General features: G+C 54.3%; 1 protein-coding gene across 3 annotated transcripts in view; it reads right to left on the bottom strand.

Moving 5' to 3' along the window:
• Positions 1-1075: 1075 nt before the first annotated feature.
• The window catches only part of CTXN1 (cortexin 1), a 39384-nt gene continuing 12509 nt past the window's right edge, over positions 1076-27950 (bottom strand). Inside the window, exons 2-4 of one of the 3 annotated variants that reach the window (XM_055806918.1) lie at positions 21401-21517; positions 3174-3287; positions 1076-2667 (exon numbers count right to left, since the gene is read on the bottom strand). In XM_055806918.1, the coding sequence (XP_055662893.1) occupies positions 2247-2534 (288 nt within the window). In that variant the 5' untranslated portion in view covers positions 2535-2667; positions 3174-3287; positions 21401-21517 and the 3' untranslated portion in view covers positions 1076-2246. Of the gene's footprint in view, positions 2668-3173; positions 3288-7382; positions 7508-21400; positions 21518-27950 lie in introns of those variants that run through there. The other 2 variants (XM_027792958.2, XM_055806919.1) reach the window with 2 other exon arrangements.

Genomic DNA, 27950 nt, shown 5'->3' with positions numbered 1-27950 from the left:
CCAGGCCAGCATCGCTGCCAGGCTAAAGAGAGGCTGCAGGGACCAGGACAGGGGTGAAAGGGGCACAGAGAGGGCTGGTGGAGAGGTCACAGGGGCAAAAACCTGCTGCTGCCACCACTTGCGCCACGCTCGCCCTGCCTGGTGCTGCGCTTAGGGAGGGCACTGCTGGTGCTGCGCTCACCCTGGGCTCCTGGCTCACCCCCTCGGAGGAGCAGCACCGCTCTGGCTGCTCGCTGGTGGTTTTGCTGGGCCGTGGCTGTGCCGAGCAGAGGTCGGGCAACGCAGGGCTTGGCCAGACTGTGGGGTGAATGGGGTGTGTGGGGTGGGCGATGCACGGCTCGGCCAGGGATCCTGCTGCGTGGCCAGGAGTCGGGGTCCAGCTGCTTGAGCCCAGCTCAAACCCCAGTTCCAGGCTGATACTCTCATTTTTAGCTCTTCTTGGCCTTCCATTCCGGACGCAGAGCCATGTGCCACAAGAGGGCAGGCAGGGCTGCAGCATCCCTAAGCCTGGGAGGGAGCCCACTGCCTGCCTGGGTGGTGGGAGCGGGGGCGCTGCTGGGGGGGGGGAACACACTCATGCAGTGACCTGGGCAGAGGAAAGTACGCTCCCATTGAGCTCAGGCAGCTGGAAACTGCCGCTCCAGCAGCTCCCTGCGCCCGGCGGTGGGTGCACGGAGTCAGAGTTGTGTGGGCCAGTGGTGCCAGAGGAGGTGCAGAAGCAGGGTGCTGGGCTGGGGTACCCACGTTGTCTGCAGCATCCAGCAGCCACCCAGCCTCTTCCTCCGTGCCAGTGCTCGTGTGACTTTCTGGGCATGACCCACACCCACGCATCCAGAAGGTCCCTCTGGATGCAGCAGAACTTACCAGGCTGCTGCTCGTGTCGTGCAGACCCCAGCAGGATGCTCCTGCCCTGGGTCACCCATCCCCTGCGGAGCAGCTCCAGCTTGTACTGGGAGATGTGGGGTCTTGGCTCGGAGAGAGGGGGCAGCCCACCGTGGCCCGGGGGGAGCAGCCGGCACTCCTCTGGGTGCCTGACGGGACGCGTCAAAGAGCAGAGGAAGAGCTGTGTGGGGTTAGCACAGTGCAGCTTTATTTCCATGGTGGGGAAAGAGGTTCTCCCCCACAGGCTCAAATCCCTCAGTACAAACCATCTTACTGGCCCGCTGCCCTTATCCACCATGGCTTCTGCTAGCTCTGTGGCTAGCTGCAGCACCCCTACTCAACAGGCGTGGTTCCCGCAGAGGGGCAGGAGGACAGCCTTGCTTTCCCCTCGGCTACTTACACAGCCCTTCCGATACCCAGACGCAGGATGGCCAAGGACAGGCCGGCCACCCCCAGCAACCCCCTGGACATGGGGAGACCACCCTGATCCTGCTGGAGCAGGGTCTGGTCAGAGCGGGATACCAGTGGGAGGCCCCAGGCTTGGGCTGGCTGAGGAGCATCTCCCAAGTGTTGGGTGGGACCTGGGATCCCTCCTGGGATCCCAGTGGGGCCACCCAGGCAGGTCTGCGGGTCACTGCGTGGCTGCACCTCGCTCAGACCATTTCCACCAGTTGGGCAGGGACAGGTCACTACAGTGTGAAGCGGAGAGCAGGCTGCAGGGCTGGATGCCACAAGGGGGCTGCGCGTGGGGGGGTCTCCATCTCCCCCTCACTTGTGGGTGGGGGGAGCACTTGGGGCTGCCACACAGAGAGGAACAAAGCCAGCACTTGGGTCTGGTGCCTATAAACCCCCTGACAGACACAGCTCAGCTACAGGGACACACACACACGCACTGGGCCATGGGCAGCACTCCCCAGAGGACACAGACAAGGGCGATGTGGGGGGCAGGAGGAGGTGGGGGTCAAAGCTCTGGCCTGGCACCAGGCAGAGCCACCCAGACCAGGAGCCCCGAGGGCAGTGGCCGAGGGCAGGTCCCGCCATGCCCTGCCCCATCGCCTCCTGCCCCTCACCACAGCACACGATGCTGCCCGGGGGCACGATGGGCAGCAGGGACCACGCGGAGTCAGATCACCCCTCCAACACATCTCTCCAAGAGTCCTGCAGACTGCGAAGAGAACTGAAAAGTGCTTAGAAAAGAGAGAAACCCCTAGAAAACCCACCCCGGACAAGAGCCTGATCTCACCTCCCTGCCCAGAGCATCCCTGTTGGCCCAGGGCAACACCACAGAGGAAGGGGGGGCCGGGGCCGGGGCCAGCTGGGGTGGGAGGCACACGGAGCACCCAGGCTCGCCCCATCCCTGCCCTCTACACCAAGGCGTAGTCAAACTGGCCCCTCTCCAACCCCTCCTTGTGGTCGGTCCAGGAGGAGGCAGGCATGCGGCTGTAGGGGTCCAGCAGGATGCGAAAGCAGCGCACCATCAGCATCACCAAGAAGACCAGGAGGAAGATGACAAAGGCAAAGACGGTTTTCTGCTCAGCATCCATACCCGCTGTGCCGGCTGGGTGCTCGACCAAGGAGGGGGAGAGCAGTTCATAATCCATCGTCGATGCATCATTCATGGCAGAGGCGAGGAGTGTGTGGGCAGGGCGCATTCGGCCGCCCCGAAGCCTGGGCAGCCAGCTTCAGCCTCCCGCTATGCCCACGCACCCAGAGCACTGGCTACTCCATCGCCACCGGCACGGCTGCGCCGAGCTCAGGATTCGCTCCTGCCCAAGCCAAGAGCTCCTGGAAGGGAAAGCAGAGATGGTGAGGGAGGAGGAACAGCCATGGGCTACAGCAACGCTGCTAAATAACCAGGGGCAGGGAGGTTCCCAGGTGGATCTCTCATTTTCTAGCAAGCTGAAGAAGCCAATCGCAGGGCACACGAAGGCATGGGATGCATGGGCAGCCCAGGGCACTGGTGCCAAGCTTGCCGGTCTGCCCTTAAATCCCCAGCAATCCTCTGGAGAAGGTGCCCATCTGCTAAGGCTTGTGCTGCAGGGCCTTTTGGAGCAGGTGTTGTGAATCACAGGACAATTCCCACTGGAAAGGCTCTCAGCTGTGGGGCCAGAGTGGGCTGCTCAGGGCTTTACCTAGTCTGGGCTTGAAGTTCTCCCAAGCCAGACACAAGCTTGGGATCTGCTCCTGCCTGCTGAGGGACACGTGTCCAGCTGCCACATCTCTCCTAGCACAGCGACTGCCTTTGGTTTTGCATCAGGTATAGAAGAAGGATGGGGAAGGAGGGCACCTACCTCACTGCAGCTGTGTGGGGTCACTAGCATTGCTCTTGCAATGGGAGGAGGAGAAGGCTGTGTCCAAACAGCCACGTCACTGAGGAAAGATCTCCAGGGTCCAGCTGTCTTGGGCTAGGGATGCAAAACAGAAGGACAAAGATAGCAGAAGAGGTTAAAAGGACCACAGTCACTAGGAGTTGTAGAGAAACGCCACAAGGCACGCCTGAAGTTCTCAGTGTCTCATCAGACTGGATGGAGTTCACCTAGGAGAACATCTACACCAACATCCCCTTGCAGCATCCTGGAGCTCGAGTGCTCTCAGTGCTGTGGAGACTCCAGGAAATAAAAGAAAAGCCCCACTGGGAGATATCAGGAAACAGTTGAAACATCTCCCTGCCCTCGCGGGCAGCAATAGTGTCTCTGGGAGCCGTATCAGTGGGAAAGGAAAAGGCAGAGCTAAAGCAGCCCCAAGGGCAGGGCCCCCAGCTGCAGACCAGAGCAGGTTCAGCATGGCTCGGACACGCGCTGAGGACCTTCTCCCTTTACCTGCAGCTCCTGGGACAGCAGGAGGAACAGCGCTCACAGGCTTTAAAAATAATTTAATGTAACAGCAGCAAAATAAAGGGCAAGAGCAGCAGCAACAAGGTGAGCCCAGCTGTTCTCTGACTTTTCACCCTGGTTATTTGGTACTCTCCCGTCCCGGGCATGTCTCATGTCTAGACCAGATGCGGGGTGCCCTCTCTGCCAGCCCTGCTCTCCTCTGGGACAGAGCACCGCCATGAGACCCCTGCCCACGGGGGTGGCGAGCCCCCAGCTGGCATCCCTGCATCAGTGTTTGGCCAGGGTACCTCTGAACTCCAACCACCACCCCAAACCAGCTGTCCTGGCACTTCCACTGAGAGCAAATCCCCAGGTACTTGCCGAGGGTCCCAGTCTCCTTCAGGGCTGAGCAGGGGCTTTGCCCTCATTTGTCGGGTTTGCACTATCGCAGGGAAGTGCCCAGTGCAGTTCCCTAAAGGGAAACTACACCTGCATCCCGTGTCACGTTCAGAGGATGTTGGCCACCCCTAGTGTGACTCCATCCAGCAGCCCCTCAGGCTGTCAAGCTTCTGTCATGCTGGGCTTTATTCCTCCCCCCACATAGCCCCAGCTGAGCATGGGATGCAGGTATGAGTCAAACAGGGCTCCCACGGGTACCACATCACAGAACCACAGAACTGTGTAGGTTGGAAAAGACTTTTAAGACCATCAAGTCCAACCGTGGACTCAGCTCTGCCAAGGCCACCATTAAACCATGTCCCTAAGCACCAGGTGTTTTAAACACTCCCAGGGATGGTGACTCCACTACCTCCCTGGGCAGCCTGTCCCAGTGCTTGACAACCCTTTGGTGAAGAAATTCTTCCTAATATCCAGCCTAAACCTCCCGCGGCGCAGCTTGAGGAAGGGCAGGAGGATGGGGTTGAGTGACCTGAGCTGGAGGAGCTGCCACCTGGGCAGAGGGCACCTGGGTCTCCCCCCACAGCTGGTGGGTGGTGGCTCCGTGTGGTGCTGTCTGGGGGAGGAATCCCCACCCGTGGAGAAGCACGGGTGGGACAGAGCATCCCGCTCCTCTCACGGAGCTCTCGGGGGCGGGTGCAGCTCCCTACAGCCTGAGCCACCCACAGAGCTCCTCCTGCCCTGGGAGCCCTTGGGACCTCCCCGGGCTTTGGAAGCACCATGTGGCTGGGGCACTGCTGCCTCTCCGCTGCGCTTCTCTGTGCTCAGGAGAGATTTGTGCTTCCCACTGATGCATCTGGGTTAGAAAAATCTCCCGTCATGGTTCTCGATGCCAGAGATGCTCAGGACTGGCCCTGCTGCAATATAAGGTACCCAAGCACAAATCATATATCTGGAGATACCAGCTAACTCACACATCAGAAGTGCAGAGAGGAACTGGCACGTTCAGGAGAAAACAGAAGATTTTCTGCTAAATAGTATCCCTATTTTTTTATCCTGTAGTACTCAGGATAAAGGGTTCCCCTCACATTTGGGATGCATTGCTTTTTCACTACTGTGTGAAGAATCAGATCTTACTTTCCCGGGAATTTTGAGCAGAGCAAAAAAAAACCTGCTGATAAGACAGTTAAATGAAGGCAGCTGTTATTTAAGGAACGTTTGATTGAGTTTTATTAAGATTCATGTTCCCTTAGTAACTAAGAAGAATACATGAGCAAGGAAATTGCTTAATAGGGACTGAGCTCACAAAGGAAGAGGATCACTGTCAACAATTCAGCAACGCTGCGGTGAGATTTTTCTGGGTATGAACCACGAATTAAACATTTAATTTGGGAATGGCAAATATCTAATGAGATATTAATTTAAAAAGAAGTATGGAGCCGTGTTTACCGATGCAGGATGCCATCTGGTACAGAGGGCTCACCCTTCCCACTACAGACACCTCCAATCTGGGAATGTGAGTGGGCAGTGAAGGGAGGTTATGGGCGCTCAGCAGGGATGGGGCTGCACAGCACCGGCATGACTCAGCCTGCTCACTGGACTACACCCAGACACTCCTGCTAGCGCCAGCTTGTTCCACCCTTTAAGTCCTTGCAGGTTTTTAACCAGGAGTCAAGACGTAGGGATAGGTAGTGGATGGGAAAGCACAAAGGCCTGGAGAAGAGAAGGCTCCAGGGACACCCTGCTGCGCCCTTTTGGTAATTAAAGGGGGCTTATAAGGGAGATGGGGACAGAGGTAATGGTTCTAAACTAAAAGAGGGGAGATCCAGACTAGCTATAAGGAAAAAATGTTTACGCTGAGGGTGAAGCACGGGCACAGAGAGCCCAGAGAGGTGGTGGGTGCCCCATCCCTGGAAACATTCAAGGCCAGGTTGGACGGGGCTTGGAGCAACCTGGTCTGGTTGAAGATGTCCCTGCTTATGGCAGGGGGCTGGACCAGGTGGCCTTTAAAGGTCCCTTCCCACCCACACCATTCCATGATTCTAAGAAGTGTCCAAAGCAGAATCAGAGCCTAATTAGGGAAAGCAGCTGGAGAAAGCCTTCTGTGTCAGCCGGAAAGCAATTTCTGGAATCTAACATTTTGGGTATTGCTTACTTCCAATTTACAGCATGGTAACCTTGTTCAAAAGAAAATAATCTGTTCCTCCTTCAAACAGTTTACTCCCACCAGCAAATAAAAGATGAAGCTGGGAGCCCTGGCATAGCCGTGCTTCGCTCCATGTTAGTCCAGCTCGGTGCAGCTGGTGTGCAAGGGATGGGGAGCGGGGAGCCCAGCTCCCTGTGCAGGGTCTGAGCAACGAGGCAGCTCCCCAGGTCACCGGTAAATCTGTCTCAGGGGGCTGGGAGGTTACGGCAGCTTTGCAGCATCTGGCACTGAAAGGTGTGTGTTTTGTCAGCACGAATTAAAAAACCCAGACCTGCGTGATTTGCACAATAAAGCACCATAAAGGCTTGATACGCTCAAAGGATGGAGCTGGAAGATGACAGGGCATGAGCCACACGGAGCAGGGCTTAATTGCACGGTGTCGTCAGTGCAGCCGAACAGCTAGGGAATTACTCCGTTTACACACTTTTAAATAGACCCAACTCAGTACTTCTATAACCCAAAATAGACATTTACAATTATATAAGGATGAGAAATAAGACTAATGTCTTCAAAGGAGAAACTGGAGCTACTTTTGATGGAGGAGACCTAGGAGGGGCTAAAATGCTTAAATTCAAATGAAGCTTTCGCAGAGACCAGAATGAAATGCCTGCACACAGAATAAGGACCAGAGCAAATTCATTAGGATGGTGCTAAAATAACCCTGCTTTGAAAAGCACAACCCTACTGTTGCCCCCCATACAAAGCTATTTGAGACATCTAGGAGACAAATTTAAAAGATAGATGCAGCCAGGGTCCTGGGAATGTCTAACAAAGATGGTTCTGTGACCAGGAGAGCAGTGCAGCATAAGCACTAACACAGGGCTCCAGCAAAAGGCTGAGAGCACATCTGCTGCTCGGTGGGAGCCCGAGGTCTCGCAGGACCCAGCTCCCTGCGCTCCCCTTGGTTAATATTCATTGCATCACTGCACATGGTGCACAACCGCCTGTTGCAACCAGACAGCAAACGCGATCGCCAGGGAGATAGGAAAGCAAACGCCCTCACGAGGACTGCAGGCAAACAAGTTTCTGCCTAAGCAGGAGGATTTCTAGGACCTCAGCTCCTTAGAGATGGGAAAAGGCTTTACCTGCAAGTGCAGCAGGGCTGTGGCGCTCGCTCCGGTGTGCCAAAGGGTCCATCCATCCGCAGCGGGTCCACTCGCCCCGGTGGAGCTGGAGGCAGCTGGGTGCCTCCCTGGGGCATGCGCCCTGTGCCTGGCACTGGGACACCACCTCAGAGGCAGCGGAATTCTTTGCAGGGTTGACTTTGCCTTTTTGGGTAAACCTGGCCGCTGGGTTCAAGGAACGCATCCCGCCGGGTTCCTGCCCGGCTGCAGCACAAGCACAACCAGGGGCCCTGCCAGGGGAAGCTGAACTTCCAACGGGATGCAGACCCCTGGAGCAAAGAGCTGTGTGGGCCCTCAGAGGTGTTTCTGCCCCCCGTTAAAGCACATTGTGGGTCTCCTGCCTGGCCGATGCTGAGAGCACAGGGCTGTGTTCTCCTGCTGCCCTATGGCACACACCCTGGCCCCGGGTGCAAACAAAGCTGGGACTCTCCAGATGTGTTTCTGCCTTCCCTTCCTATGCATCCCAAAGCCAAATTGCTGCGCTGTCCCTGGAAATCTGCTCCTGCCTTTGCCACCAGGTGCTGGTGCAGGGCTCACACAGGGGCCGTCTCCTCTCTCCTTCCTCAGCAGGCAGCCAAGCCCAGCAGGAACAAAGTTGTTTCCCATTTCAGGAACCCAGTCTGCCCAGAGAGCAGTGTGTGCAACCTCGCCTTCCCAGCTTCCCTCTTCTCGCTGCCAGGGGGGCACCCAAGCCTTAACCTCAGCACCCTCCACCAAACATCCCTGCAGGGAGAGACCCTCCTGGCCCTGCCGAGGTGGGTATGTACATTGTACAGATGATGCTGTGCCCCAAGAAGGATGCTGAGCCTCTTTCTGCCTTCAGCCTGGCTGTGTCTGAACCACCTACAGGGTGCATCTCAGCCTGGTGGTACAGGCAAACACCGGGCAGCTAGCTGCCCAGGGACAGGCAGCACCAGTATCTACCCAGGAACCACAGTCCATGTCTGGGCTCCCTCCCTATTAATGCTTGTTACCGACAGCAAGATCCTGGGGGCTCCTTCATGGACCCTCTCAGCCCCTCTCCATCACTTGGCCCTGTGAGGGCAGTGTGAGGATGGACAAGGACATATGGTGTCCAAGAGACATTGGACCAGCAGCCAACACCCATGCTCGAGGAAGATCCCAAGCCTCAGCGGATCCCCCAGTTGGTCTGATGTAGACAGATCTCCCCTCACGCTCTAAAGCCTGCTCACAACATCGCTTTTCAAGCATCTTCCACCACAAGGAGTGGTAGGACAGGCTGGGGCTCCAGCCCAGCACATCTGTACCCCAAACCCTGACATTAAGAGCTTGGTCCATCTTCTGCTAAAGCAGCCTGTGCTAAGGGGAAGGCCACCTTCTCCACCACTGCTTCTCCAAACCCATGCAGCCACTGTGGAGGGGCTCTCCCAACAAGGCAGCTCTGCTGGACAAGACTGCAGCCATGCGCAGCAGCCAGGGGGAATGAGCAGAGCATGGACACGGAGTATGAGGGATGTCCCATCCACTTTTTTGCAAGTGAAAGGGGCAGCCCTTCAGCCAAGGGGGAGTTTAGCCCAGCCCCAGTTTAGCAGAGCTGCTTGCCCCCAGATCCCAGGCTCTGGCATCCCTGGACCCCCGGGGTGGGGGGCACGGGAAGCCTGGACAAGCGCAGGGCTCTGCAGCACACCCTTCACCTGCCTCCTCTCCGCAGTCACCCCAGCACACATGGAAAACCTACCACTGCCAAACCAAGCCACCTGGGAAGAAGATACACCCCCCAGGAAAGGTTGCTCCCACCCATCCCACCCCAAATCCCAGCCTCCTGCCCTCTCCATCGAGCCCTGACAGCCGCCACCAGAAGATATACTGGACCCCAGCACCAAACAAGCAGAGCCAGCCCCACCTCCTCAGCCCACCACCCTGAGGGGTGGGGGGTCCCTGGCAGCCAAGTGCGAAGGGAATGACACCCCCCGGCTCTGCTCCCCACAGCAAGAGAGTAGATGGGGCTTGGGTGGTACCTGGCTGCCACGGACTCCCGGCTCCATCACTTGCCATCTCGAGCGAAGGAGCAGCCGCCTCTCTCCTGGGGAGTGCACAGGGAAGGCAGCTGCTCTTCACTCACGCTGGAGCGGGTTCCTATGGCGATGCAGAATCAATTATAATAAAAGGTGGAGCACAGCAATTGGAGACGAGAGAAGTTTCGTGAGCTGCCTGCCTGGGAAAGCCAGATGGTGGGAGAACACAGGGCTGGGGGCTGAGCCTGCCCAGCCCCAGGCTATGCTTCCTGGATCCTTGTGTTGCTCCCACCGAAGCCCCTCTAATCCCCAAAGCAACGCGCCTGCGTCACAGCCCTCCCAAGCCATCTGAGACCCCTGCGTGCCCACAGCGTGCCCGTGTCTGTCCCAGACCCCCAGCCCCAGTCCTGGCATCTTGGGATGCTCCAGAGCCAGTGCAGCATCCCTGCCAGGCAGGGACCCCCCTGCCACTCAGGCCACTGCCAGCTGCACCCAGGGCAAGGGACTGAGCATCAGCGAGATGCTGGGGCACAGCCGGCCATGAAGATGCCCGAAGGACTGCAGAATCTCACTGCAGCCCCACAAACACCTTCCCACCCCAGCCCCAAGCAGCCATCCAGTTTTCTGGGATGAAAAGAGCTGCCAGGCTTGCACAGAGTCACACCTGGCTCGCAGGGAAACATGCCCAAGCTCTGGGAGCTCTCCAGGAACCTGACTACATGCCTGGACCCGAACCAGGAACCCAGCACAGCAGCAGTCCCGCACAAGCTCCCAGAAGACGAGCGTGCGTCACCGGCTCTGCCTGCTGCTGCCTCCCACCTGCCTGCCCTCCCCACCTCTGCCAGCCATATCTGTAGGAGCAAACTCGAAGGATGTATTTTCCACTCGGCAGAAGAGCAACAGGAGCCTTGGAGCCTGGGCTGATGAGATACAGTTTGGAGGAAGAACTAGCACCAGATGGTTGGTCACCACGACCGGGACACACTGACCACAGGGTCATTATCCACACCCAGCTTCAAAGGACATCCTCAGAGCTAAAAGATGCAGCGATAAGAGGGTCCAGGCTCCTGCCAGGAGGAGGTCAGCAAGTGAAAAATGACCTGCAAATAAATATACTTGGTCACACCAGCAAAACCACCAAGTTCTTGGCACAGTCTGGCTGTCTGAGCTCCTCCCACGGCCCCAGCAAGATGGATTTGGCCATCCCCAGCCACTCCAGGAACATTTTCAGGTCAAGCCTGGGACCTGGATGCCCCTTTGAGCACAGTTTCTCCCCTAAGCCATCACCACTTTGGCCACGTATGGCTCATGGCGCCTGCCGAACGGCAGATCATTGCACACACAAATCCCCATGGAGGAGAGAAGAGAGCTCAGGTCCTGCTGTACCGGAGCCCCAAGGGGACAGAGACAGGGAGGAGGAGGAGGAGGAGACTTCATGCAAGGGAAACCAGGGGGACACCCGCTGCTAGCTACTCTGGAGAAAAATGGACTCATTTCTCCTCATCCAGGTGCTCGGGAGGAGACAGAAAAGACTCCAGATGGCTGTTGGAGGCACCTAGAAGTGCGGATTAGATGCTAAGGCTGCAGGTAGCCGCTGCGAGCTAATGCAACCCCTCCGCACATTGCTTCCTCTTTACAATTTTAGCGATTTCCCCGGTGCAAAAATTCATCCTGCAAAAATTAATCACCAAACCATAAAAGCAAACTCCTCTATGTGTAACAGCACCAGAGGAGCATAATTGTGATCCCCAGCCCCTTCAGCACAGTGCAGCGTGCTCCCTTCCTACAACGAGGTGATTCATTGTAAATACCTGGAAATAACCACGCAATTTCCTGCACTATCCATCTTAGCTGCTAATTGAAATGGGTTTTCTGAAAGGTGCCTACAGAGAGCATTCTCACACTTAATCAGCACAGGGAACGCTCACTGCCTGGGGCAAAGGGGAGGCAGGCCACATCAGTGGCTTCCCTGCAAAATTAATATTGCTTTGCTAGTCCTCTGTCCTCTGGCAGGACTGGGGTGTGTGTGTGAATGAACAGTTCCTAAAGGCCTCCTGCACATCCACTCCTGGAAGAGCCACAGGAGCCTTCCGTGCTCTGTGGCTGCACTGTTTGTGGAGCCGTGTCCCCTGCAAGCTGCAGGACCTGCTTGTGTCGAGGACCCTGGGAGCCCCTCTGCTGATGGGTACCCACCGGCAGAGCATCCTCCCTGCATCCACCCCACCCCAAGCCAACTTAGCCCAGACAGCCCAGTCCATTCCAGCCCAGCCCAGTCCATTCCCACTCCACCTAGCCCAATCCAATCTAGTCCATCCCAGTCAAGCCCCATCTAACCCTCCCCTTGGCCCCATGACCTTGATTTTCACGTCTCTCGTGCACCATGACTAGCCAAGTAACCTTGCCACATCTTGAACATCCCAGCTCCTGGCCAGAGCAGGAGCTCTGAGCTGGTCACATGCCAGCTCAGCATCCAAACTCAAAACACCAGCTGGTTCCTGAGATGATGGCACTGAGTTTTCACCATTTCCAGCTGTTGCTTGTTTTCCGGACCCAGATTTCCGTGGGCTTCCCCATGGCTCATTTGCTCATCGTCCCATCTCTCTCCAGGTGACGGTGACCCAGCACCCTTTGCCCCGGGCTGCTGGGCTGTGACAAGACAGCACACGACACCCCCTCCCCAGGGGTCCTGGCACTCCATGCGCTTTCTGTGTTGGCTGCTCCAGGCTTTGCTACCATGTCTAAGCCTGATCTGCAGAGAGAGGTCCTCAACACCTCCGCCAGCCTTTCTCCTCCCCCAGAGGCCAGCTGGGTGCAACGTACAGAGCTGCTGTGGAGACACAGGCTGCGGCCAGCACCCTACACCAGCAGAAGGGACCAGCCCCTGCCCCAGGGCATCCTCATCCAGCTGCTCCTGTGCCAGACTGGCAGCAGCTCTGCTCCACGGTGGAGACCGTGGCTGCATTTCAATGAGCTCCTGCTGATTTTATCTCCTTTAAACTGATGAGGGTTGTTTGTGCAAACACAATTACATCAGCTGAGAGCTCTCCATGAGCACAGCAACCACATTATGGACCGGACAGGATTTCCCTTGCTGGGATTGTCTCCAGCAGAGCAGGCTGCATCTGTGACACTGAGCAAGAGCCAAGAGGAGCAGGAAGGGTGCTGAGCATGCAGGTGTGCATCAGTCCCAGCCCACACCTTCCCAAAAGCACAGGGAACAGAGTCCAGGTGAGCAGCAGCAGAGCCAGGGTGCATGAAGTCCCTGGTTTGCTTTGGAGTCCTCCCAGAGGAGCACAAAACCACACCAGGCACAGGGTGCCCCCTTGCTGCATCACTGGCAGCAGCTTGGACCCTGCTCCCTCGTGGCATCGTGCAGAGACCAAGCCCATCTCCTCTGATCCAGAAGTTTCCAGCACTTCAGGCTGTCAGAGCAAGGCTTCCTGCCCAAACCAACAGACCTTGTGCCGGGACCCCCCAGGCAGGGTCTGTGTGGGGAGAGCAGAGCTCACTCCTTCAAGGAACCGGCAGAGGATAAGCACAAAATGGCTTTAATGACTACACATGTGGATTCCCCCAGACCAGTGATTCCGGGCAAGTCACCCACATGTCCCTTTACAGCCAAGCCATCGTGTACACAGGATCCCAGGTCCAGTATACTCAGGATGCTCTAATTCTTTTTTCTTGAAATTCCTACCCACCCACCCACCCTTAAGTCCCTGCTCAAAAGTACATACCTGGGGGTATCACCATGTGGGAGCTTCCCACCCTGCCCTCACTTCTTGGAAGGGTGTCAGAGCTGGAGGATATCCTTCTGCTGAAGATTTGGCCTCTTACAAGAAAAGCTGGATAAGCCTTGGGGAAAACTCGGGACACAAGTTCTCTGAGGCACATGGAAGACTCTGGCATTCGGAAATATCGATCCTGACTGCACTTCAGAGCATGGATTTAATACTGCACAGCAGCCTGCAGTCACTGCCCCAGCAAAGCACCGGGTGGGTGGTCCAGGCTTTGGATGATGCTGAACTAATTGTACCATGGAGACAGCAAGGGAGTTTGTTCTGCCTGGACTTAGAGGACTTGGTAATTAAATGATGTTCGGGTTTTGCATTATCTCACCGCTCAGCCAAGCACTTTTGAAAGAAAAAAGAAGAATGTTTCTCTAATCAAAAATCTATTCACCTATGAAACGCAATAAATCTCAGAAAGGGATCTAAGCACTTTTTTTTTTAGTGCTGACAAAGTGATATTGTAAAATACTGCAGCGGTTGCACTGGGTAAAACCCTGTGGCACAGAATGACTGTTTTTGTCTTTGAGGACAGAGACTGCAAACGCACACTCGGATGCTTCAGTTCAAGGCAAAAATAGTTGCCCATGTCTTGGTGAAAACCACCCTTTATTCACACAGATTTCACCGATTAAAGATTTTAATTTAACTGCCAATGGCAATTAATGAAAATTAGCTTCTGACTTAGTATGAGACGGGATCACAGCACGTGCTGCTGCTGCCTCGGAAGGGCTGGGCAGCTCAGGGAAGGTTCTTGCCTTGAACAGCTGGGCTTGATGATCTCAAAGGTCTTTTCCAGCCTAAATGATTCTCCGAGATCCTCTCCCTGGCCTGAAGGCACCGTGTGCCCCGTGAGCGGTAGGGATGGAGCCAGGCTGGGTGCACCAAGGCCGGCAGGGCTGGTGGCAGCTCCCATCCCCTTTCCTGGAAAATACCGACACCGACCCGACCCTTCATGCTGGGGGCTGAGGACACATTCTCAACATGCCCAGGTGACAACGAGGGAAGAGAATGTCCTTTCCCGGGCTCATCCAGAGCACTTGGGAGCAGCTGACACCTCCGGAACGGCAGCTGATCAAGCAGCTGATCAAGCAGGGAATCGCACCTCATTACTCTTTCCCACGAGCCAAGTTTGGCTTCGCAAAGCCATCGCGGATAACGTGAGGGATGCTGTGCAGCTCACCTGTTCTCTGCTGTCTGCAGGCGGCGTGCCCTCTCCCTGCACAGCCCCAGCAGCTGCTGAGAGCTTCCTTTACCCACTAGGGAGAAGTCAGGAGAGGAACCACGGTCCTTCAGGGACTCCAGCACCTGTGGAGTCATGGCAGTGTCATCTCCAAGTCCTCTGCAGCCCAGGACTGCCACAGTCCCAGTCAGCCCTGGAGGGGACCACATCATCCCAGGACGAGGCCATGGGGATGGGGTCCCCAGGCCACCCCGTGGAGGGGGAGCAGGCAGGTGCAGCGCGGAGCAGAGCTGGCAGGACTAGCTGCCCCAGGGGCCACACCTGCACGTGCCCTCCAGGGTCATTCCTCTGTTCTGCCTAAGAGATGCAGTTAGTCTTAAAAAAATCCAGGATGGAAGTGTCACCAGCTGCTGTGGCTTTGATGGCTGGTGTCAGTCACCAGACAATGAGGGACTATCAAGTTCTCCTACTTGATCATCTAAATTTGTCCAGCTTGGGCCATATAATTCTCTTGAAGATAAACTGCTCCACTGCCAGTGTCCCAAAGAAAGAGCACCAAGGCTCGTGGGGCCAGCCTAAAGCTGGGATGCAAATCTGGAGCTGCCACCAGACAAAGACCAGGCTTCGAGCAAGTGTCTGCTGTCTTTCCAAGCAGACTCTCCTTTGGGAAAAGGATCCCTTGGACTCAGCATAGCCAAAGCCGCCGTTCCTGCCCCCCCGGAAGGTGCCCAGGCGTGCTCCTCACCATGCAGCAGCACCAAGGGGCTGGCCAGGTCAGTGGCAGCTGCTGGATTAAATCCCGGAATCCACAGCTAAGGAATGTAACTGACGATGCAAGGTCAAGCCACTTGAAAGCTGGGATTTGCCAGGCAGAAGGTTGTCTCAGCCACATTAATTAGGGCCCCTTCTCCAACAGCATTATGATACAGCAATTAATGACAAAATCACTCACTATTTCTTCCCATGCCTGGACAGCTGTTCAATGTCTCTGCTTGTTTTCCTTTTACGGTGTTTGGCCTTGCCGTTGCACGTGCTGCATCCAACCCTGTGTGGGCTACAAGACCATGAAGCCCCTTCTGCAAGTGCCGGGGCTCGAGCTCTGGGAGCACTGAAGAATCACCCCCAGGACAAAGGGTGAGGCGTTTTGGAGGAATTTGTTGCTGGCTTCAGTCTCATCTCCAGAATTATAAATTTTCTTCCCACAGACAAAAGTGGGCCAGTGAAGTGGTAGTCATTACTGTGCCTCATTTCAGGTTCTATTCTAAAAGACAGAGGTTTATTTGCAACAAGAAGGAAACATCAGTTTCCTCTGATTTCATTTAAGCCAAAATTATCCCTTAAAAAAAAAAAAAGTACCCTGAGGTAGATCCACAGCAAGTTCTTGTAAAGAGGTAGAGCTGGGCACGGTGACAAGCAATAAATACATAATTTTACAACAGAAGCCACTAGGCAACCCCACTGTATTGAGACAGGAAAATGAGGGAAGACCTGGTCTTTTTACTCCAGATCCAGCCCACAGGAGCCCTGTGGCACATGCCACCTTGCACAAGGAATCTGCTAAAGTCCTGGAAACAGCAGCTCTGCTCCTCCTGAGAGGGGAGGTTGCTTTCATCCTCCTTCCCCTCATCGGCTGCTCAGGAACCTTCTCATTTCCAGCCCCATTTTGTCCCAGCCAGGTCCATCCCAGCTGCCCAGACCTGCTGGTCACCGGTGACCTCTCCTGCACCGGCTGAGAGCCGCCACGTGCCCGCAGGTGGGACGGGAACCAGGCTGGCACCGCGGGGCTGATGTGAAACACCCGGCTACAGCTGTGCTGTCGGGCAGAGAGGGAGCACGCCTGCTCCACTCTAATTAGTGTGAATCATTAAATAAAATGTCCCCTTCCTGACTTCAGCATGTGTTAGTGAAATAGCTCTATCAAAGCTGCCTTGTCAGGGGACAAGAAGTATCTTTCTGCTGGGATTATACAGCCGTGGAATTATCCCTTGCCTTTGACAAGATCAATTAATTACTTCAAAGTCATTTGCAGTAATAAATTAACTTCTCTTCTTTCCTCCCTGTTAAGCTGGAGCGTAGCTGCTGAGCAAGTAGCAGTACCTGGGCAGGCGCAGGGTCCCAGACTGGGACCCCCGTGGCCAGGCTCTGAAGCAGGCGAAGGCTGGATTCTGCTCCCGGGGGGTCTCTGCTGGGTTCCCCCAGCCCACCGCCCAGCCGTGCTGCAGGTCTGCCATCCACACCCGGGCGCCTCTTCCTGGGGTCTCCCTGCCCATCGCCGGCACAACCACGGATGCAGGCGTGCTCTGCACCCCCTGAACCAGGCATCCTCCAGCGCAGCAGAGTTCGTGCCTTGCAGCCCAACTCATTCGTGCAGATGGGGTTTCCCTCCCCATTCCTACTCAGACATTGGATCAGATGCTCAGCACCGGTTAGAGCAGCCTGGAGAGCTGCCCCAGGCACCCAGAGGTGCAGGGCTGACCTCGTGTGATGGGCAGGGCTCCCTGCCTGGGGACCCTGTCTTGGGCTGCGATGTCACAGAAGCTTAGAAGCTGGAAAGAGCCCAGAGGAGGCTGAGAAGGAGAGAGAGGTCCTGGAGCAAAAGTTTCGAGGGGCCAGGCAATGCAGACCAACGTAAGGAAGAAACCCAGACCTTGGGTCCTGGGGAGAAGCCGCTTGGTGCCTCCCCAGGCAGCCCACTAACAGGGGGAACCAGGAGCTGCAGCGAGACCACCAGGGGGGGCAGGGGGGAACACACCCACGGCTACAGGCAGCCAACCGCCAGACCAAATCCCTACAGCTTTCAGCCAAACTCAGCCATTTTCTAGTTGAGCCAGAGTGGTTCTCGGCTGGTAAACGAAAAAGAGTGAATGCCAGGCTGGTCCCCAGCCAGCCCCATGCCCGACAGCCCACCACAGCATTACCTGGGTGTCCCCCACCCCTCGGTCCTCCTTTGAGTCCTGGCTGTGCAGAAGGATGAAGGCACTGGAGGACGTAGGCACAGCACCATCAGCCAGGGTCCGGGCACTCGGTCCCACCAGCCACATGAGGACAGCCCTGGTGACTGGCTCTGCCAGACACGCGTTGGCAGCAACTGAGCCACAAACCCTGCAGCTTTCTGGTTGCTCTTTGTCCTGCTGTGGGTCTACACGAGTAGATTTCATGTCCGGGCTAGGATGGGCTGTGTCCCTGACCCACCTGCCTGGCTCTGCAAATGGTCCTGCCAAACCCAAGACCCACACAATGGTGAAGGGAGAAGCATCTACAAAGCAACATGTTTTTCAGCAGATATATTTAAATGATGTGTCAGCCCAGGTGATATGGAGGCTGCGGGACACAAATTCTGTCGACACCTTCACTGGGACACATTAATCCGGTCCTAGATAATTCACTCAAAAGAGTCCAGTGATAAAGAGAAGCATTCCCTGAGCAGGCTCTTTCTGAAAGAATTTGTCACCATCAATAAATTGCTGGGAGATTTATTTCTGCCAACCTTAAAACTGCACACAAAGTAATGTGATTTGTTCAAACTCTTTAACATGCTGTTCTCCTTGATTTAAAGTCTGTTGAACTATCTTTATTTTCTTAGCACATTATTAATTCAGATTCTGGCTCTGACGTGAAGGAACTGAGATGCCTCTAGAGTCTGTTATTTGGGAATGAAAGGAGAAAAGGGCAGATGGAAGGGCTTAGGCAGCAAAAAAACAGCTCAGTGTAACTTCAAGCTGGGAATAAGCAAATGTTATCCGCGTCTTGCGCGTCACTCGTATTCTTCTTCGTGCCTACAACTTTGACCACGTCAAGATAACCCAGCTCCAGAGCTCCCCATGGGTCTTCCGTTCAAGACTACGTAAATGTATTTCACTCTCCTCAACCCTCTGATCTGCAATCCCAGCTCCAAGGCCAGGACAGCAACTCTCTGAGCCTTCATGGACCTTAACTGCTGGGACACTGGACAACAGCTGCCTCCAACCCTTGAGGATGGTTTGCCAGCTTTTGCAAGTCACCTAATCGGCTCATACCCAATTCAATGAACTTCCCTTTATAGCGGCACCCCTGAGGCCCATGGGGAGGACGCTTGTGCTTTAACTAGGCTTTGTGCCACCAACTCTGGCAACATCTCCCCAAAACTGCCAGCTCCAGCATCCATCTCCACCGAACCCAGAGGAGCAGGGATGTGTTCAGCCCAGGGTTGGAGCTGGTGTCCCCTCCAGCAAGAACCCACGAATAAGCGTGGAAACATCCCATAAATGACAAGGAACTGGTCTTCCATAATTTTTGTACAAAATCAGCTAGCTTCCACCCTGTGCTGGCTGAGAAGAGGGGGTGAATTGCTTACAGGAACCTTCCCGACGTTAACCTCCACGTCCCTGAGCAGGGCTGTGTAAAACAGCTTCGGCAATTCCTCGGCTGAACAAAGCTCCCAGGGAACATCTGCTCCAAAAGCAACAGCCCTTCACCATCTCAACAGCAAATTCCCCAGGAGAAGGAGCAACCTTTGCAGATGCTTTTGTTTGCTGTGCCCTGACCGGGAGTTAGAAGTCTTGGGCCAAGGGGGAGCAGGGGGTCACCCAGCCCCAGGAAATGGGGGCTCTAGCCCTGGGTGGGGGCATTCAGCCTCATTAAACTCGGTGGTGAAACCAAGATGCATGGTTACTGCTTCTGTAGATGAAGACTCCAGCTGCGAAGCCGGCTCCTCGGGGCTGTGCTGGCAGTCTGGAGGAGCATGAGCACTGCAAGGCCTTGATGCTAATCGCTCAGCTTTGGCACTTGTGCTGCTGTGTTGTCTTCTGTCTGTATCCTGATACCACCAGAGACCTCAGCATCTTCCTTCAGGCACAGCAGAGACACTTCCACCACCCTGAAGACCTCGTGACCTCTCCTAACATCATGGGGCAAACTGCCGGTCTGCTGCCAGTGGGGAGCACATGGGCATCCTCCATGCTACAAGCCACCCACTCTCGGTCTCTGACCTGCCCATGCTGCCTCATCTCTCCCATCATCTTGTCTATCAGTTCTGAACTGTTTATCCTCAAACACTTCACAGCCATGCCTGAAGGAGAAAAGCAGCCACATCAGTGGGGAGACAGAACTACCCCCAGCGGGGATCAGCCCGCGGCACAGTGCCTGTTGCACCCTCCTGATGCTTCACCAGTGCAACTGCTCTCCCAGCGCAGCCAGCTCCAAGCCTGCGGCTCCTGCAGCATCCCAAGCCCGTGGCCAGTCAGGTTGCCATGGTACCCGCAATGCACCTTCACTGCACTGACATTAACCGCAAGGTTATGGCAATCAGGCTGCTATCGCCCGGGTGGTCCTCAACGCCTGGCTATCGCCTGCCACCGCTCCCAGGCAGAGTTCAGGCACTGGGACCCAGTGTACAGTTTACTCTGCCTTCACAGCGAGCAGAGCTCAGCGTGTGATCATTGCTACCTCCCTCACCGGATTATTTTATTCCCCCCACCCACCCCACCCCTTAAAATCACTGATTCATATTCTCAGTCTTAATTGCATCATAACCCAGTTTTGTCTGGGAATCTATTCCGGGAGCAGAGGGTGCCTGATGTAAAGATGCTGGAGGGAGGGCACCCACCTGCATCTCCCAGAGGTGCAGGCATTGTTATAGCAAGGGCTGGTACCAGCAGAATGTGTGTCTCCCAGTACCATTGTGCAAAAGGGCCTTGACCTACAGAGCAACATGCTCCAGGAGCTAAGAAACAACCCCAGTATTCCCCAGCACTACCCAGTTCTCCCACCAGTCATGGTTCTGCCCCTGTGGGGGTTCCTCTGGATCACCCATGGAAAAACTCAGCTTCCAACCACATCCACCCACATCTATTTATGATGTGCTGTGGACTGCAGAAACCAGAGCAAGTGGTGGCTCCATGGGTTCCTTTTCCCAGAAACTCAGCAACGCCAGCAGGAGAAGAATCAGAGAGTCTGGACTTCAGTGAAAAGCTGCTTGACATAGGGAAGAGAAGCTGGTGCCTTATTTTGCTTCAGATTACCTAGAAATCACTGGAGAGGCAAGCCTGACTGGCAGGTGGACCAGCTGGGTCACAGCAGGTGCAGATGTCCTGGCTTTGCTGGGTTTTGGAGCGAAGGGCTCGTGCCTTCGCCTTAACTGCTCTGGGAATGCGAGCTGCAGCCGGGGGGGCAGGAAAGATGCCAGATCAGAAAGAGAGACAGGCATTGGGCCAGTGGGAACAGCTTGGTTAAGATGAGCATCAGTCTGAGATCATTTTAATCAGCAGGACTAGGTAATCTATGCCGTGTCTCCCTTGGAAAACCAGTGCTTAAAGTCAGGAACCTTTAGCTGGGGTTGCTAATGACTATGTTGAGCCAGGGTACGTGATTACAGGCTATTGATTACTCTCCTTCTGGAGAACAGCAAATATAGTTCCTGGACTGAAGAAAGAACGATAGATACATAAGCAACTACAGACTCTGTATAGTCCAGCTACAACAGCACTCAAGGTTTCTAAAGTAAGCTGGGAACAAAGCAAAGACATATATGTGAGATAAGGTAAAATCCTGCAGCATTAACAGAGTATGACCATGCCAGGCAAACTGACAGTTCCTTTCAGTGAGATCGCTGTTTATAGAAAGAAAATTCCAATTAATGTCATCTACCAGGATTTCAGCAAAGCACTTGGTATGGTGAGAAATCCGTAGTTAGGCTGGAGGTGATGGTGAGTGAAATCGGATGAGCTGTCAGCCAGAGAGGAAGATGTGAGGGGGGTGCTGAAAAGGGAGTGCACAGAGATGGGTTTAATGATGTTCCTCACAGCCCATCCCTGAAGGCTGACTGCGTTTAGGTTCTGTTACTGGCCAGACACAACCAAATAAGAAACATGCAGGAAAAGAAAAAAAAAAAGGGGGGGGAAGATGGCAGTTTGAGAAGCATCCCTGAGGTCATTGGAGACTTGGACTTCACTGGAAAGATCACAGGGACATCAAGCAGCCTAAGCCATAAAGAAGAGGGGATCTGAAGGACCAGGATAATGAGATAAGTAATAAGGGTAAGGTTTTACAAGCCCTCACCTGGAAAAGTATGTGCAGGTCCAAAACACAGTCTCAAGCAGGGCTGGATGCAGCGAAAGCTGTGCAGGTCATCAATGGGATGTGAAGTTTTATGATAAGAGACCAGAAGAGCTCAGCCTAGTGAAAAAACAGCAGAGAGGTAATGACTGCTGTCTAAAAATCCCAACTAGCAAATAAAGAACAGAGAGGGTGATGTGCTGTTAAATATAAAAAGTAGCTCAAGCACACTGCCCTAGGCCAGCAGGGAAGTATTCCAGCTGGAATCAGGCAGTACTCCTCCTCATCCCCGAGGATACCCCGACCTGGGCACAGGAACCTTGATCTGCTCACCAAAAAATATTTTCTGGTGTGGCAGCGGTGGTTACACACAGCTGCTTGCCTGAACACTGTTGGGTCTCTCTAGGAACCTCCCAAAGCCTCTGAGATGCAGGTGATTGACGCTGCCCAAAGAGCCTGGATCAACCCAGTAGAGCCCCCCAACTCTCCTGTAGCAGACAGCAGGTTTGGACGTTCCTACACAGAGCCGTTTCCCCACCGCTGGTGTCTGAGAGCAGTCTGCTCTCCAAACCCTTCTCAACCACACCAGGGCACTCAGGAGCATAACACAGATCCTGACAACGCAGCTGACAGTACCGTGGTGGTGGAACTGAAAATGTAGATGGGCACCAAGGAAAAGAAACAACCTTGGTTTTGTTCTAGGGCTGGGTATACTAAGCACCTGCAAAGTCTCCTTGTCCAGAAGACACCTGCCCTGAGGCTCTGCTGGGAGCTTGCAAGGATGGCTGCATCCCTACTGGGACCAGGCAGCTGCGTGAACAAGCACAGGGTCAGTCCACAAGGCCATTGTGGGGACATGAGCTGTCACCAAGCCACGACCAGGGCTGCCACCAGGGCCCTCCCTGGCATTCCCAGCTCTCCTCCCTGGTGGTTAGCGGAAGAGGAGGGGGGCCATGAGCATCCCACACCCCCCCTCATCTATCGGGTGAGATTCCCCTGTGCACGCTCCATATGTGCAGCAGAGTGGCTTGGAGAAGAGCCAGCGTGCAGAAAATGAGAAGCAGATGTAATCTCAGCAGAACAGGAACCAGGGGACACAATTAGAATGAGTGTCTCAATAATTAAAACACCCTAATGAGCATGCTGGCAGGAAAGGTCTCTGCCGCTACACTGCAGGTGCGGAGCTGATGCAGTGTCCCCTCCTCAGGACCCAGGCTTGGCATAAGGAGAGCCAAAATTCACTTCTGAGCTCCTAGGAGCTCTCTAGAGGGCTGCCCATCTCAGGTTTTCTCCACCAGCCCCAAAACATGGATTTCCAGAGCAGGAGGCAGTCTTTCAGGCTGCAGCCCCAAGCATCCTACAGCGGTGACAGCTTTTAGGAGGAGATGGCTCCATCTCAAGGGAGCACCTGGGGCATCGGAGCAAGAAGAATCAAGGCAATACAAGGTGACCAGCTCCCCCATGATGCCTATAATGTTCCCACAGGTGTCCCTCTCCGGGCAGGGGAGGACAAGGGGGAGGCGCAACCAGATCCAGGGAGCTTAGGGGGTGAGTGGATCCAAAGGCAGGAGCAGCCCATGGCTGAGCTTGGCAAGGGAGAAGGAAACCGGCTGGAAGAGGAAGCGAAGGCAAAGCCAGGGCTCTCCAAAAGCCCAGAACCGCACCCATGCTGGTTCCCAATTTTCAGGTCCTTCAGGCAAGAAGTACTTGCCAGTTCTCACCCTTTCCCCATACCTCTTGTGATGCCACAGGCCCCTGGTGTCACAGGAAGATGTTTTGGGTTTAGTTGGTGGGGGTTTTTTAAAAGAAAAGCAGCACCAGCTGTCAGAGTCCAGCTAGAAACATGAAACGCGGTTTCAACAGACCACAGATAAGCACACAATAGATTGCTCCCGTTACATGCTTATTTCCTAGTGAACACCATGAAGCTGAAGTGCATAACCTGCCCTGAGGCAAATCCTTCTCACAGCAGCTATTTAAGAATTGCTTCATTTTTTGAAAACTTCCTGTGCTGTTGATAACTGAATAATACCCTTAAAACCTGCACCCGTACTTGGCCTGAGCTTATGTAGCTTCGTCTTTCAGCCGCTGGGATCAGGTGCAGCTCTGCTGGGTGGAACGTGATGGTTCTCCAGCCAGGCACTGGTACCCCATGCTGAAGGCACCTCTGATCACCCAAGCTTTCACAACAAAGCCTTTGTTTCCCATCTTCATCCATCAGTCACTTTCATCACTGACTTTTCTCCAATTTATTGACCCCCTTCTGATCAGCCCCGGTGAGTCATGGCAGCGAAGCCATAACTACTGCAACCCTCCAGCCCAGGGTCTGATCTGAGAGTTAATCACGGCCACACACTGGAGGTGTGATCCCGTTCAGTATTCACCCTGCTTCCCCAAACCTCTTTCATTTTCAACAAAACACACCGTTGGCCGGGTGCGCCTGCAGAATGAGCGCTCCAGCTCTCTATATCACTGAACTGCCATCTTAATTATATATATACAGCTCCCCCAGTCTTTCCATCCAACAGATATTTTTTCAGAGAGCTCATTTTGGTTTTCTTCCAGGCGTTGATCACGGAGGAGCAGCAGCTCTGCAGAACTCAGCTGAGTCTTCAGCGCTGCTCCTGCTGTGGTCGCTACCTCTCAGACCTGTTTCCCAGCCTGTATCGATATGTTGCACAAATGTCCAGCCCAGAGTGACCTCCCACCCTCTGCTTTTGGTGTCCTTCCAGAGGAGCACCAGCCCAGCCCACTGAAGTCCATTGTTTTGGTTTTTTTCATGTTCAAGAGGGTCTCTGAAGTCCTCCAGCTGATCCAGCTGTGGAAGAGCCTGACGCTCACTGCATCCGACATGGATGCTTATGGCAGGCAGGCGATACCACGTGGGATACCTGCGGTATGACACCGCCACCGACTGGGATAAATCTCACACTTAGCTAAAGCGCAGGCAGAACGGGTTTGTCTTTGGCAGCCTCCCATTGCATCCTCAAAAACAAACCGCGGAGGTGAGGGCTGTATAGTGGATGGCATAGAGGGTGTGAAAAATCACATGGACAGTCAGACTCCAAGGGATGTTTTTCACAGAGCAGTGCTGGTGCAGATGTGATCTCAAAACCTCAGAAAGGTGGAGGAAAGAACAGAAGCCTCAGCAGATGCCAAGTCCTGCCACTGAGCCGGAATGCTGCTGTACACCAGGGCTGAAGGGCTGGAAAGCAGACCTGCAGCAGGGGAGGGGGAGGTCCTGGTGGGCAGGTTGGCCAGGAGTCAGCTCCGTGCCCTTGAGGAGATGAAGGCCAACTGCTGGATGATGTAGGAGAGGTGTCAGCTGAACCATCAACCAAAACACAGGTGAGGAGAAGAGCTCCACTGGAGAGTGAAATGAGGGAGCAGTGGAAAGGGCAGAGGGTACCAGAGCTAAACGACTCCTTTCCAAGAACTCAGACAACCCCTTAAAGCTTCCAGAAATGCCATTGCCCTGGGGCAACAGGCAGCAGCACACCTTGCTGTGGTCAGGACCAGTTCTGCCCCTTCCAGCAGTCCCCGTCACTGGCCAGAGTCCAAGAGGGTGGGAATCAAACTGTCCTTCACAAAAGCTGCCTGCACATCTCAGTTAAAGGACAGGCATCACCTCAGATTTCTGATTATCACTTAATAGAAGGAAATGACCCAGTCTGACAGAAACTGGCAGGCTATTATTAATGATTATTTGAATCCTTCAGTAAACTGGAGCCCTGGTCAGCTCAGAGCCTCTTCCAGACCCCTCTTTGGGCTACAGATACCCATGTCCTCTGCTCTAGACAACTCTCAGTCTGGGAGGAGGTGTAAGGATAGGACACGAGTACCCCCAGGGACAGGGCTGATGCCCTCAGAGACCCCATCAGGCTGATTTCACCGGGAGGTGAACGTTTCCACATGTAGATTCCCGGAATGAAACATTCCCATTGCTCACAGGAACAAACCTGGTCCCCGCTTCAGCATTAAACACTGTAATAACATGTTGTATAATGCAGATCCCTGTCATCTTAACTAGCATTTGAAACTGGATGTTTTGGTTTGGAAAAGAAAACAGCATTTTGCCTCAAAGTTAAGTTTCCCATAGACAATATTGACCAAAACATCAGGATGCTGATGAAAACACTGCCAGGAAATTTCCATCCATAGAGGTCTAAGGAAATGCAATCCGTCTTCCAGCACTAATTCCCTGTGACCAGGAGAAGCCACTCCAGGTCAGCTCTGGGCCCACCAGATGTGGGGAGGACGTGATGCAGGTGGGCACCCTCGAGCGGGTCAGGCTGAGCACCCCGTGGCGGGGGGGAGGGAGGCTTTCCCTCTTCCCTCGGAGCCCACCTGCACCACCCCTGTCTGCACGTACGTGCCTGGAAGAGCTCCGAAAGGGCACCCAGACTTCGCTTGCAGGGACACAGCCTTGCCTTCGCCTTGTGAGTGTGGCCCATCCCCCTCCCAGTGTGAAACACTGGGAGTGAATCACTTGGAGCAGCCAGGTGATGAACCGGCACTGAGCAAGCACTCGCGATGGGGAGCGCGTGACCCACTGCAAATATTGAATGACGAGTTCATCAGAGCAAGACCTTAGTGCATCCCTCAAGCTCCCTTCAGGAGAGCTGAACCAGCATTATTTCTTAGGGCTCACGTACAAGTGCAGACACGGTCCCTTACCCAAAAACCCAACACCCCCCCCAAGAGCACCTGCAGGCTGCAATCACCCCTGATACCCCCCCAGCACTCACTGCACCCACCACAGATGCACACAGCCTCCATACGCAGTGCATCCCCTTCACACACATACACCTATACCCCCCCTTTTCCCATGCACCCCAATAAGTACACACTCCCCGGTGTGCCTACACAGACTTTTGCTCCTTGGAGAACCCAGACCAACGCACCACTGACCTGCACCCAAACGCCTCACCTGATCCAGTAGCCCTGGCTGGTTTTTCCTTTCTAGAGCCATCCATAAGACTGGGCCCTCCAGTCCCTGGCTCTTACATCTAATTCACCCTCCTAACGCCTCTGCACACTGCAGAGCATCCCAGCACATCACGTTGCCTCCTCCAGGGCCTTTCCCAACAAGCTCAGGTCTCAGGGATTAGAAAATGCCTTTTTAGCCTATTTGTCACTCCCAGCTTGAGGACAACGTCTTGGATGTCTGGGACTGCTCTCTCTCTCCAGGACCTTCACCCCCGTGCTGTGTGTTACGCACAGGCCAAGGCCATATGCAGCGAGAGAGCTGGTAAGTGCAGGTGCAACAGGGGCTGGTGTCCAGGGGACCTTCTGCGGGGAAATGAGAGAGGAAGATGGGGAACAAAGCTAGACATTCCCCACAGGCAGCTGGTGCTGCTTCACTGGTTTTAATTTGCATTTTTCCTCATGTTTTTAATAGCCATTAAAAGAAGATGGGGTATGTGCCTTCCATCCACACAAACACAGGGATAAGTTTGCAAGATAACTGCCTAGAAAGAAAGTATTAGTGTTTGTGCTCCGTGCAAACAATACACAGAACTAATTCTTCTAAGATGGTAAGTAACTATTATTTTTAATTAGCAATTAAATGACTTGGTAATTTCTTGCATTTAAATAGTAATATAGGTACAAACAATGCTAAGCAAATAACATCTTTAGCATTTAATTACTAGGCTCTTCTATGAATTATTTAGCAAGTGGGCAAATACACTACTCCAAAGAAATCCATTGCTGCAATTAAGTGATTTTTAATTATTTCTTTGTCTGGGTTGCTGTCCTGCCTGCCACCATTCATGTGCAGGAACATGCATGGCGGTGCCTGGGTGTTCTGTGGCTGATGGAGCTGAATCCCCCCCAGAAGAACAACCCAGGCTGGCTGCAAATGCACCAGAGTTCATCGCCCACTCCCCTGCCACCCTGCAGCACCGCAGGTCTGACAGCACCACATGTGCAGCTGGCACTACCAAAACCACAACAAGCTCCCCTAGAGCTATCTTCAGGAAGGTTTTAAATAAGGGAAGTCCTGGACTCATGAAAGCATGGGGATCTCCAGAAACCACCTGCGCCCAGCACTGAAATAAGTCCAAGGATACTCAGAACAGTCACTCACTTTGTTAAAATGCAGCTGAAGGGGTTCTCCCAGAACTCCCTGGTCACCAATCTGCATCTCACTCATATCTAACCTAAATCTCGTTAGCTCTAAACTAAACTGATAGCTTTTCATCTTGTGCCAGCAGACGCAAAGAACAATTGATTACTTTATAACAGCTTTATGTGTTGGGAAGTTTACTCCCTTTCTTTGCTAATAAAATTCAACTTGCTCTGTCAACCCTCTTGGTCCTTCTTAACTCCCTCAAGTCCTGCTGCTTTCTCTGGCAGGGTTGGAGCAATGTTGGGAACACACAGGGCTCTGCAGAAAGACAGCAGAAGGATGCATCTCCAGCAGAGAACCAAGCCACCCAAGAAAAACTCTGCCAAGGCTTCCTGCTCTCACCCTTCGACACTGCTTCCCAGTTTCAGAGCATATTTCTGAGATCTGGTGGAACGTGGGATGACCCGAGAAGAAGATAAC

This window comes from Falco peregrinus, chromosome 5 (genome assembly GCF_023634155.1).
Source record: "Falco peregrinus isolate bFalPer1 chromosome 5, bFalPer1.pri, whole genome shotgun sequence".
Classification (NCBI taxonomy): Eukaryota; Metazoa; Chordata; class Aves; order Falconiformes; family Falconidae; genus Falco; species Falco peregrinus.
The sequence above is the reverse complement of the archived record's forward strand: the minus strand, read 5'-3'. Positions and strand labels throughout refer to the sequence as shown.